At 36.8% G+C, this 13,632-nt stretch overlaps 1 protein-coding gene across 2 annotated transcripts in view; it reads left to right on the top strand.

Moving 5' to 3' along the window:
* Positions 1 to 13,632, top strand: part of NME7 (NME/NM23 family member 7) — a 253,854-nt gene that overhangs the window by 64,600 nt on the left and 175,622 nt on the right. For both annotated transcript variants that reach the window (XM_039241877.1, XM_039241878.1), the window contains exon 7: positions 8,565 to 8,670. In XM_039241877.1, the coding sequence (XP_039097808.1) occupies positions 8,565 to 8,670 (106 nt within the window). The remainder of the gene's footprint in view (positions 1 to 8,564; positions 8,671 to 13,632) is intronic.

Here is a 13,632-nt window from a genome sequence, read left to right as displayed (position 1 = left end):
GGGGGAACATTCACACGTTGGAATGGGTCTGGAGCCCCTAAAAGACATGTTTTTATTTGATACTTAGTATAGGTTGTGCATTTATTTAGTACTATTGATTCTGAAAACAAGTGGATTCACAAGTGCAAGGAGCTTTATACTTTAATATGATAAAGGTAGTCTTGTCGTAAGTATATGTTTGTTTCTGTGGCTGCACATACATATGTGCCTATCTTCAAATACAGTTTGTAGAATGATTTTTTTTTTCTTTTGGTAGCGGAGAAGCTTCTGCAGAGTTAGCTACCATAATCCTTCCTCCTAAAGAAATATCTTAAACATATTTGCTTCTATTTTGTACATTTAAATTTTTTAGCTTTTTCTGACATTTGTCCCTGAAGTACCCCATTGTCATGAACCCTGTAGGATGCACCTTTCCTTGAGTCTTGTCTTGGGAAGAGTGAGTATTGTGGATATCATGTTAGCTGTCAAAGAGAAATCTGGCTGCAACACAAAGCACACATGAGGAAGTAAGGACGGTACCTGTGAATTAAAAACTGAAAACCTGGGGCTCCTGGGTGGCTCAGTTGATTAAGTGTCTGACTTTGGCTCAGGTCATGATCTTGCGCTTCGTGGGTTCGAGTCCCATGTCGGGCTCTGTGCTGACAGCTAGCTCAGAGCTTGGAGCCTGTTTCAGATTCCGTGTCTCCCTCTCTCCCTGACGCTCCCCTGCTCATGCTGTCTGTCTCTCAGAAATAAATAAAAACGTTAAAAAATTAAAAAAAAAAAAAACAAAAACGTCACACAAGCGTCCCCAAATTGTCTCTCCTTGATGTGAAATTCCTGTTAGTTCCTATTTAATCTTTTTTTCTTTCTTATCCAGATTGCACCAAAACTTAGACTATACTTAAAGTTTTCTCTTCAGTTGCCTTTGACTACGTATTGAGAGCAGCCACTACAGTGTGGCTTCATCTGTTCATTCCACCAAAATCATTTTGGCTGACATAGTCAATGTCCTCTTAATAACAAAATTCAAGGAAAAATTTCTATTGTTTTTGTATCTTCCTGCAACATTTAAGTTTGAACACTTTCTCCTTTTTGAAAATCTTTACCCTATTTTGATTTTGTGATATCTCACTGTCCATGTTTCTTTATAGCTATCAGATCATGATCTGTGTCTTATTAATAGGCTTTTCTTCCTTCACCTATCCTTTAGAGTGATGATGTTAATCAGGCTCCAATCTGTCACCTACTAATGTTTTTGCCCTATTTCTCAGGCTCGGTCTATAAGATCAAGGGAGTAGTTGTACTACATTACAGTATTCTTCTGCAGATTAAATAAAATATAAGTGTTTAGCATAGTGCCTAAAACATAGTGTTTAATAGATATTATCTGTTATTAATATTCCACTTTCATGGTGTTCTGAAATCTCTACCGATTGGCTGTAGTGCATAATATCAATATATAAAAATCAATAGTATTTTTGATACACCTGAAATAACCAGTTAGAAAATGTAAACTTAAAAGAAAGTTCTTTCATATTGTTAAAAAAAAAAAGTATATGTACTTAGGATAAACCTAACAAAAGATGTGAGAGATCTTTATGGAGAGAAACATAAATTTTATTGTAGGCCATGACAAAAGACTTAAGTAAATGAAGATCTATACCACGTTCGTGGATGTGAAGATTCAGTATCATAATGATAAAAAGTTTTTCCAAATTGATCTATAAATTCAGTGCATTTCTAGTCAAATTGTAGCAGAGTTTTTTTCATGAAGCTTAATGAAATTCTTGTGTAGAAGAGCCAAAAGAGCCAAGGAATTTTTGAAGGGTAAGAAGAAGTGGTGATAAGATGACTTGCTTATGCAGGAGGAAGCCTTTTATAAAGCTTTGGTAGAAAAGCAGTGTGAGGTTGGTATGGGAGTAGACAAGTGTTTCAGTGTAACAGCACAGGGTACTCAAGAAATGACCCATAAGTAATGAGATCTTGGTGGCATTATAAATCAGTGGGCAAGAGATAGACTGATAGTCAATAAATTGTACTAGATAATTTTATGTGAAAAACTCAACTTCTTAATTCTATAGGTAAAGTTCTCTTTAGTCTTTCAGATTCATACTCAAATAATGCATCCCAAACTGAACTGATAACTCACCAAACTATTCCTTTTGTATTCTGCATACCATTAGCAAAGGAACTTGAGAGCCAGTAAATATTCTTCTGCCTCCTTTGTCTCCTACATTCAATAAATAAAAAGTTGTGTAGATTTATCTTCTAAACATTTTTTTCACCTCTCTCCTTTTCCTTCATTCCTCCTCTCACTGTTCTGGGTGAACTGCGCTGCTGCAATAGCTCTGGCTCAAACTTTTCTCCCTCAAATACCTCTTCCACGTAGGTTTCCAAGTACAAGATCTAAAAATTCTGATTGATCCATGTCATGAATCTACTAAACATGTTCCAGAGTACTGCGTTATCCCCAGAATCAAGTTGAAGCTCCTTACTGTGTTTTATGATAATGATCTGAATGCTCGCCTCTTCTCCAGTCTCACATCCTGCCTCTCCCTCTTTCGACTGTGGTCTGTCTTCGTCCTCTGTTGCCTTTACTCTTTCTGCCTCTGCCCTAGAACGCCATCTCTCCCTTCGCCCAGGTAGTTTTTACTGGTCCTTTAAACTCTGCTCAGAGTTCTTTATATATTACAGATGCAGATTTTTTTTACCCAAGTACATGATTTGCAAATACTTTCTCACTGTATATTGTTTGCATTTTTACTTTCTTCAACAGTGACCTTGATGAGTAGAAGTTTTTAGTTTTGATGAAGTCCAGTTTATCAATTTGTTCTTTGATGTGCTGTGGTTTTTGTGTCACATCTAAGAAATTGTCACCTCATTCAGGGTCACAAAACTTTTCCCTTTTGTTTTCTTCTAGAAATTTTACAGTTTTTGGTTTTATATTTAGCTCCATGATCCATTTTGAATTAATTTTTATATATGGTGTAAGGTCTGAACAAAATTTGTTGTTTTGCATATAGATATCTGATTGCTCCAGCATCATTAGATTTGAACTTATTAAGAAAACAAACATCCCAATTAGAAATGGGCAAACATTTTTAATAGGCATTTACTTCACCAAAGAAGATACACGAATGGTATATAAGCGCACATTAAAAGTGCCCAACATCATTTGGCATTATGGAAATACTAATTAAAACCACAACGAGCTACCACTACACACCTTTTAGAATGGCTGTGGTTTAAAAGACTGAGCATATCAAGTGGCAAGAATGAGGAGAAACTAGAACTGTCATATGCTGCTGATGGAAGAGAATTTAAAATGGTACAGTCACTTTGGTGACCAGTTTGGCTGGCGCTTAATAACTAAAAGTTAAACATGCAGCTATCCTATGATCCAGCCATTCCACTTTTAAGTATTTTCCCAAGAGAAATGAAGACACTATTGATACAAAGACTTGTACATAACAACTTTGTTCATAAGCACCTTATATGTGATATCCAAAAACTAGAAATAACCCAAATGTCCAAGAGATGAGTGGATAAACAAACGATGATATTAACACGTGGAATACTATTAGGCAATAAAAAAGAATGAAGTATTGATACACACTACATTGCATTCCCAACATTTTGCTGAGTGAAAGAAGCTGGACTAAAGAGCCCATACTATATAATTATATTTAAGTAAAATTATTAAAAATGAAACTAATTCATGATGGAAAACAGATCATTGGTTACTGGGCCAACTTATTGACAGTAAGGGAGGTAATGGTTAATGGTAGGTAAAGCCGGGAGAGGCAGAAGAAAGGAATTGCCCGGAGGAAGGAGGGATGACTGATATGCTTATTATCTTGATTGTGGTGATGTTTTCTCAGGAGTAAACATGTCAAAACTTATCAAATTTTATCCTTTAAATATACTCAGTTGGAAGTATCATCATTAGACCTCAACAAAACTTAAAAATCAGTGACAACAACTCTGCTCAACTGTTATCAATTTCCTGGTTCTGTGAGGTACCCTTCCTTGAGGCTTGCTTCATACCTACTGCACATCACTATTTCTTACCATGTTTTAAAAGTGTTTGTGTTTATGTTCATCCTCTCAGTAGACTGTGAATTCCTTGAGGATGTCCGATTCATCATCATACCTCCAGGATCTAGGTCACCTCGGTTCAAAAATGTTTTGGAATTCAAAACTACAACAGACTTTATGTGTATTGAGTGCTCACTGTGTCGCAGGCGTCATTCCACACGCTTTGGTATCTGATTTAACTCTCACAATCTCCTGTATAGTCGCTTATATCATCCCAATTTACCAGGAACTGAAACTCCGTGAATTTAAGCACCTTGGCCTCCTGACAACTTGAGCCCAGGCAGCTCTGGCTGCAGAGCCCCGTGTTTAACCGCCAGTCTCCACTGTGGATACCAGAAGTAGCGGCTTCCCTTGTTTTAAACATTATAGTCTTTTAGACTATGTTAGTGATGGAAACACTTTCAGAGAATTTGGCAAGTGGAGAAGAAGATTTAGCATTAGTAATCCTGCCACTGATGTTTACAGTTTGTTTATGGAATATTCCTTCCATCTCATTCCCTTGACCATTTATATAATTTACATAGTAAACACCATGTACATGATTTTAACTTGATTAATTAATCAATTAATTAATTAATTAATTTTTTCACTTAATTTGGTATTTTTCATGTTACAATATTATCATAAGAGTAAATTTTATTGACTACGGAATATTTTGTTATATGGATATAACATGATTTATTTAAATATCCCCTTACTTTTGGATGTCTTGTTAGGTTCTCTCTTTTTGATTTGTAAATAAGGCTGCATTGATCACGTGACTTTCATTTCTTAAAGTTTTGGATTTTCTGAGAACAGATTTCTTATTTGGTGTTAGGGTATATAGAGAGAAAGTTCAGTGTTTTCATGTTTAGTCTGAGGCACTTACAAAAATGATATTTAAAATTACTATATGAAAGTTTTGGAGAAACTTTTAACCAGCAATCATTCAATGTAGATTAGTCAGATGTTTCAGTGAGATTACCATGGGGTCTTAGGTGAAATTTATGAAACAGTGCAGCTGTTTTGTTACAATGTGTTAAGTAAGATATAGTTCAAAAAGCAAAGACTCATGGAGTCTTTTTAGTAAAGTTACATATTTCTGCTAGGCAGTTCAGGAATATGTAAAAGGCTAAGAGTAATAGCAGGGACCCTAGGTGGGAGAGGAGTCTTATGTAAAATGCTTAAGCAGCTCAAATCACAAAGGAATGCCAACATTTATTTTATTTTATTTTTTTTTTTGCGACTATTACATTTGTTGTGTGAAGTCTCTAAATTAGTTGCCATAACAATGACCTAGTAGAAGTGCTCTTGCAAATGTCAGCTTAGATTAATCACTGGGACGATAGGACAGCCTGCACAGGGAGAAAGAGTAAGCAAAGGCATAAAATAGAATTACTCGCGTTCAACTGAGAAGGTATATTTAAGTAAAACCTTGCCTGAAACACATATTTATTCAGCATATGTAAATGAGTACTTGGAAAGCTGGCATTTTCATTTTTAAAAATTGAGGAAGAAAAGAGAGGAAAATCGAGACAAAAATAATTGGCCCAATAATTGGTTCAACTAGAGGTGGAACAGGTTAGCACAGCTTCTTTACTTTTGAAGGACAGGTAGTGGACAAAGTCCAGGGCTTTGGAACCACTGTGAACTGGATCCAGATCCTGACTTTGCCACTTGCTAACATGTAAGGGCTTATGACTCAAGGCTTTCTCATGTGTGCAGCGTGGATAGATGTATCTTATTCAGCACATGCAGGATTTATTAGTTTCTGAATTTCAGTCATTTCGTTATATTGAGAAGCTGCTAGGGCCAAACTGGGTCCTGGCTTCCTTGGAGCCTACATCAGTTCTGATGGTGAAGGGGATGCCAGATAATAAATAAATAGACATAAAACAAGTCAGGTGGTAAGTGCTATGAAGATGATAAAGCAGGGGAAGGGATAGAAAAAGACCAGGGTGGAGGAAGGACTGTGTGTTGAGTAGAAGTGAGGAATGCTGTTAAATATATTTATATGAATACAAATCTATGTCAGGAAGCCCTCACAGTCTCTGGTTTGAGCAGAGATGAGAAGGAAGTGAGGGAGAAACCATGCAGGTATCAGAGAGGAAGAGTGTTCTGCGAGAAAGGGAACAATACCTGGCAAAGGTTCTGAGGTGGGAACTTGTTTGCTGTGTTTAAACAGTGAGTGGGTGGGGTCACTGGTGCCGGAACAGAAATCTAAATGTTTTTTTTGTGGAAATAGATGATTAGCTCAAGGTATAGCTGGAGCCTAGGGACCAGAGCCTATAATAAGGCCTTGTAGACATCTAGAACCTTAAACTTCATGCTGAATGAGATAAAAGGCTACTGGAGTGTTCTGTGCAGGGAGCAGCATGTGTTTTGCAGGTTTTGTGCTGTCTGCAGTGTTAAGAATAGATCAGGCCAGGTGGGTGTAGGTGTGTTGGGGGAAAAGTTGGAATGGCAGATCAGTTAGGAGGTTAGAGCAGTTGTCAAAGGGAGAATTGGTGATAGTCATGGACCGGGTGTCCGATATGGAAGTGGTTGGATTCTGGACATGTTATAAAGGATTTTCTGAGAGATTAGATGGATGGCCAAGGAAAGGAGAGGAATCAGGGATCACTCAAAGTTCTTTCCTTTGGCCTGTGCAGTTGGAACGATGGGAAAATAGGGTGCGAGTGAACAGATTTTATGGGAGACTGGAAATCAGGACATTTTAAATGTGAATCCTCTATAAGTGGTAGTGGCTTTGATATGGGTGTGGAATTTAGGGAGGAGGTTGGACTGGAGGCAGAAACGTGGGAGCCATCAGAATACAGGTGGCATTTAAAGACATGGGACTTGAGCTCATCGAGAGAGTGCCGGTAGATAGAAGATGGACCCCGGAGCTCGCCAACACAGGGGTCAGCCACATGGGAGAAAACCGTCAGAGGAGACTGAGGAGGAGCAGCCAGTGAGGCAGGAAGAAAGTCAAGGGACGAAAGCATTCCAGGATGTAGAGAGAGATCACCTGTGTCAAATCCTGTTTGGGCCAGGGGATGAGGGCTGAGAAGTAGCCAGAGGACTTGGCAATGCAGAGGTCACACTGAGCAGTTTGCAAACACAAGTGATTGCCACTTTAAGAGAGAATGGAGGTGAAAAGTAAAGAAAGAGAATAAAGACCCCTCCCCCCCTTTTGAGGAGTTTTGTTGGAAAGGAAGCAGAGAAACAGGAGCTCCAGAGGAGGCACTTTCTTTCCAGGCTGCAACCCTCTTGCTGTGTCAAGTTGACTTCATTCATTCATTACCTGTCAGGACCCCATAGGGGTGGAGTTTTCACCTGGATCATACAGTTCCTCTGAGAGTAGGTAATCAAGTCGTCTGATGCAGGACTAGAAGTGGACGTTGCTGTTGTTACGATCAAGGAGAGTCATAAACAAAGACGGCAATGTGATAGGAAAATATCCAATGTCTAAGGAATAGAACACTTAATTCTAAGATGTCTTACCGCCAGAACTGCACTGGTGTATACACTACAGTTTGAACAATCCCTCACGTTCTCTGTGGTTTTCAAAATTGTACATCAGTGTGGCCACATTAACACTTCCTATGATCTTTCAATTTTTAAATTCGAGGGTAAATGAATACTTAGTTTGAGGCATTTGTGTCAGATGCTAAGGGACCTGCAAAGCCATGCAGGTTAGTCACTTGCTTCAAATTTAAAACTTGGGAAGGGCAGTTACCCAAATAGCCACAGTTTTGATTGGGGACATCACAAAAGGCCTCCTCCTGGAGTCAGTGATGTTTGGAGTGGTCCTTTACACATTGGTAGAGTTCTTTGGAGCTTTGGACAGAGGGATTTATAGGGTATACTGGAAATAAAAGGAAAAGCTTTGGGCGGAAAGCATTTGTCTAAATAATTAAAAGAATTAATTAGTGTGACTGTGTTTGTGGCTAGTTCAAATTGCTGAGTTGTTGTCTTAGTGAACCATGTGCAAAGCAGATAACATAGACTGAATCTGGTTATAAAATAAAGCTTGTATGATTTAATTGTATGCTAGAACTAGTTTAAACTAATTAGTTAAAACTAATTTTGTAGTTCTGATTCTTAAATACTAATCTATTTCTACAAAGAAACCCTAGTTTTTAATTTTACATATTTCAATAAAAAATCTAAAATTGGACCTGTGTCTGTGAACTAATGCTTTGAGGAAAATAAGAACTTTATATTCATTACTTCCAATATTCAAAGTATGTTAAGATGTTATTAGTTTTAATCCTAGGGCAGAATGATACATGTTCTCATTACTTTCATTGTACTTTTTTATATTATCTTTTGATTACAAGACTTAAAACAGGGTTCAGTTAATCAGTCTTCGTAAAAGTAGTTTTTAGAAAATTTGAAGCAAAGAATTTATACTATGAAACTTTAAAAGTAATCATGTCATTTTCTTTCTCTCAAATAAATATCCTAGGAGTTCAAGATAAGAGATGACATGTGCCAAAGTTATTTCTCTCTGTCTATAGGAAATGGAGTTATTTTTTCCTTCAAGTGGAGTTTGTGGACCAGCAAACACTGCAAAATTTACCAATTGTACCTGTTGCATCATTAAGCCCCATGCCATCAGTGAAGGTAAGTACTGTGTTAAATACAATATATCTGAATACATTTTGTTAATAGGAGCTTATTTTCTTAGTTCATATTTTGGATGTACTTCATCGCAGAAATTAAAGTATAATTTTAGTACTTTTTTTTCCTTTGGAGTCACATGAACAAAGGTAAGATGAGTGAAAAGTCTGCCTACGCTTATATTTATCTGCATAGCTGTACATTTTTAAAAAAGACGTTCCTTGGTGCTGATCATGATCATGCTTGTCCTGTTTGAGGTCTTGATTCCTTGACTTTAGATCTGCCTCCTCCCAACCACAAACCTGATTTACTTAGTTCAGTGAAATAGGCCTTAAAACAATGTCTGCAGTGTACCCTGAGAAAGCTGAAGAAACTTCCTTTAGTGCTTAGTATGTGAAACAGAATTCTTTGACTGAATATGTAAATACATATTCATATACACACATACATGTACACATGTACACAGATGTGTAGATAGGTAGATGTGTATATATGGCTATATACAGAGAGTCTGTAAACTTTTTTATCTTTCTTCATCTCTTTGTTTTATTCTGTTGTATACATTATTGTCAACTATTCCAAATCCTTTTGGAAATGAGACGGGTATAATTTAAAAGATTATCCTTAAAAAAAAGTAGAATTTTCTGAATAATAAACATAGGTGAATGGGTTTTTTTAGTTTTTTTTTCCCCCTAAGTATCAAAAGTACTTCAGGTATACAGTAGAACACTTAGAAATGGAGTGAAAAAGGAAACAATAAAAGTTACCTGTTTTTCCATTGTCTTGACATAGTCATTGTTAATACTTTTATATTTCCTCTAAATCCTATTCTTCTGAATATATGTGTGTCTGTGTGTATACTGACATGTAATTGTGAACATGGTTGTGATGTAGTGCATAGGATATTGTTTTAATTTTACGGAGCATTTTTGGATGCTCTTAATTCTTCAGGAATACTTTAGTAGTTGTACACCGTGCAGTCATAGAGATGTAGTATAATATTGGGATACTTAGGTTTCCAGTTTTTTGATGTTAACAGTAAAGTTTTGAATATCTTTGTACATTAATATTTGACTGTATCTCTAATCATTTCCTCTGGCCACTTTTCTAGAAATAGAACTATTGGTTGAAAGGATATGAAGATCTTAAAGATCTTGTTGCATAATTAATACTTCTTTAATTATTTAGGAAGTACTTTAATATCTTGTAAATCCTTAGGACCACAGTTATAGGGAGCTAATATGTGTGGCAGTAACGAATATTTATGGAGGCCTTACCACTGTGTGCTAGGCTGTAAACTGAGCACCTTATACATATCTTCTTTAATAGCCATATCAATTATGCCAAGTAGGTGGATATCTCATTCTTTTCCAGATAAGTGAGCTGAGGCTATCTGAGAATAAGTTATTTCCCCCAGTTTAGAGTCGGGAATCTAGGGTACACACCTGGTGTCTTCTAACCTCCACGTTCTTTCCTCTCCATTTAGGGCTCCACAGTAAGATGGTTACAATAACATGATTAGCAACACTTCCACAGGAAGTAATAATCATATTTGAAATGGCTGGTGTTGACAAGCTATGAAAAACAAAATTGAGATTTTATGCTGCATTCTTTTTTCTTACCTTGGGATGAATATACACACATACACATACATATTTGTACCCACATACGTATACACACGTATGTATACACATACATACATAATATAACTTACATACATAATACATGCTTTATTTTATTATTACTTTTTTAGGTTTATTTATTTATTTTGAGTGAGAGCACGAGCAAGGGAGGGGCAGAGAGAGAGAGAGAATCCCAAACAGATTCTGAACTGTCAGCATGGAGCCTGATGTGGGGCTGGAACTCATGAACCATAAAATCAGGACCTGAGCCAAAACTAGGAGTCAGGCGCTTAGCTAACTGGTGCATGTTTTAATATGATGCGACAAATTCTTCTTGTTTAAAAGCCTCAACTTCATTAAAAAGCTTATCTTTGGCATCTTAATACATTCAGTCGGGTTTGCAACTTTTAATTTTTTCTGAAGAAAATGAGATGCATGGATAGACAGGAATAAAATAGCATTATAGTAAATATGGTTATATACTTTAATAATTGCATAGGTAAGTATAACTGAAATCTAATAAAGATGATTAAGTGAAAGGTGATGTCAAAATGAGTAATTTTATATTTATATAGGTTTAAATCATTCTTCGAGCTTTTTTTTAAAGATTGGCTATATTTCATGTGTTTATATTCAATACATAACATTAGAGGCATATGAGTTGATTAAAGGAAATTTTGTAAAATCTGATCAGATGGCAGAATACTTTAAACTTTGGCATTTTGAGACCTTTCTTTTTCTTTTACTTTCTTTATAAATCTCAATTTTAGGGAGCCTTTTAGACCACTTTTAAATGTGTAATTAATCCAGTATAGCTTAGGGTTAAATTATGGCTACAATAAAATAGAGCTCAAAGTCTCGTGTTGAATTTATTGTTAGATTTATGTGAGCCCTTTCAGTTGCTGGCGTATGTTTATCTTTTTCTATAATGATCTCACTTCCTGGCATATTTGATTCACCTGCGGCCTAGAATCGGTATGAGAGAAGAAGGGATTTTTTAAAAAGGTGTTGTTGATAAGAGAGCAGTTGAAATAGAATTGGGTCATTTCCTTCTGTTGCCTATCAACTCCCCCTGAAGAAGTCCAGAATAGCTTCAGTCAAGCAAAACTGTTGCTTAGGACAATGAGAACGTACCTTGATGGTCTTGGCAGTCTTTACCAGGGAGAGAGAATTGGCCTGTATTGTAGGGTTTCGGGTGTAACCTTTAGAGATTTAAGGTGGGTCTTTCAGTGAACTGATCTGATTGAAACTGGGTAAAGTTCATGATCTGATCGAATAGTTTAGGATTAGTGGAAACAGTGAGACAAAACTCTTAACCAAGTCTTGTTAAGTACACAGTTCATGGATAAGTGAGTTGTTTGTCCAGTTGAGGGAATATTGTGGAAAGGGGACTGTTTGACTAGTCTGTTGTTGGGGCAAATGGACTTTTGGGAAGTTCCTGAAGCAAACAATGAAGTTATTTACTGATTTACAGCCTTATCTTTGGGTAAGAATTTCTTGGCACAAATAATAAAGTCATGTGTATGTAGGCAGCCTCAGTTCTTAGCCCTGTAGTTAATCTGTATGGATGTGGAAGTTTACTTCTCCTAAGAGAGCTTAGTTTGCAGAATAGGTGGTGAGAAAAAATGATGGGGTACACTTGGGGCGTCAGCAGTGTTTATGTAGTTTAAAGTACACTTTGTCATTTGGGGACTCAGGTTTTACAAGGGAAGAAAAACAAGGTGAATGTTCTTAAGGTTTTTTTTCTTTCTTAATTTAAAAACTATATAATGTGTTTGTTTCGATATCCTCAGTATTATTTCCATGTAGTTAGTTTAATTCCATCAATGAAATGAATTATTTTTACTCTGAAATCGGGCTGGGTAGGTTTGAATTTTGGCTCTGCTACTTACTAGCTGTGGGAAATTGCATTAAGTACGGAACCTCTTTGTACCTTGTTGCCTTATCTATAAAATAAGCATAGTATAGTACATCTTCTTTAGTGGGTAACCATAAGGATTAAATGCCCTGACTGCAACAATTAAATGGCTAAATGATTAATTAAATGGTTACATGTAAGGATCCATGTGTTAAACACAGTGCCCAACTCTTAAGGTGCTCTATGTGTTCGACACTCTTACTATTATGATTATTGCTCTGTGTTTACTCTGGTTTCTCTTCAGATCATATGAATCTTTCGCCTTTTACTACTCTATTACTGTTACCATCGTCATTACTACTAATATCGTTACCTTTTAATTTTAAGTAACGTTAATGACTCCTTAGTAACAAGGCAATAGATTAAAATGCTAACAAATTTCAACTTCTACATCCATCATCCACAGGGAAAAAAAAAAAGAAAAGAAACTCCCCATCGTTGTGTAAGGAACAAAGTACTGACACTTTTCTCCTCAGTTAAGTTCTGGTTCTGATTCCATCCACGCGATAGGACCCTTGCTTACGTCTGGTTGATTCAGCAGCTCTCAGCTCTTCCCTATTGCGATGGTCCAGTGTGGCAGCCCCGGGGGTGCAGCCGGAGCGAGGAGGGCGCTTCTGCCCCTGTGGCCCCCAGATTTAGCCTCTGAAGTATTAGAGCCCTGACGTTTTGTTGGGAATTTCCCCTTCTTACAACGGGTTTATGCATTAAACAGTCTTACTGTGCTGTTCTTAACATTGTCCTTCCTGCAATGTCATTTCTCCCATAGTAAAGTGAGTCAAGATGGTTTATAAGTTTCCTCTCAGCCCTTAAACCCAGTATTCTGTACCTCAGTGTTGGGTTTGGCTATAAAACTAATGCTATTTTCATGGAGACTGTTTCAAAGCAATTTTAGATTTTATTTTTAAAAAGGCGTATAGAGACAGTGTTGGGATCTGCTTACATTTAATTAGTTAGGAAACAAATTACTTATGAGAATTTTGGCCAGTAGACAAATTTACCCCAGAATTGACTCTGATATGCTAACTAGAATAGGATAAATACCAGCAAGATCATATTTTTCAAGTTCTTCACTTTTTAAAATTGGGTTATTCTTATTCAGACTCTCTTGCAGAGTTTTAATTTCCACCTCAAGTGGTGGTTTTGATGCCAGGTAGGCCCAGAGTCCCATAGGATACATTCCACCTGATGGCAGCCCCCTGAATTGGGGCTGATTGAATTGGTTAAGTTCATAACTTTCTTGTATGAGATTTCATTCACGTAATTCAGCCTCTAGGACACTGTGGAAGAGCTGTGAAACTTTTTGGTGCAAACACATTGGATGGGATCTCACTTTGTTTCAATGAAAATTCTTGGAGTGGGCCCAGTTTTGCTTAGAATGTCACAGTTTTGGAGTTGTGTGAATGTTTTATGTTCTATCTGAAAGAG

The sequence above is a fragment of the Hyaena hyaena genome, unplaced genomic scaffold, assembly GCF_003009895.1.
Source record: "Hyaena hyaena isolate Hyena2069 unplaced genomic scaffold, ASM300989v1 scaffold_201, whole genome shotgun sequence".
Lineage (NCBI taxonomy): Eukaryota > Metazoa > Chordata > Mammalia > Carnivora > Hyaenidae > Hyaena > Hyaena hyaena.
This window is presented reverse-complemented; position numbering and strand designations above follow the sequence as displayed.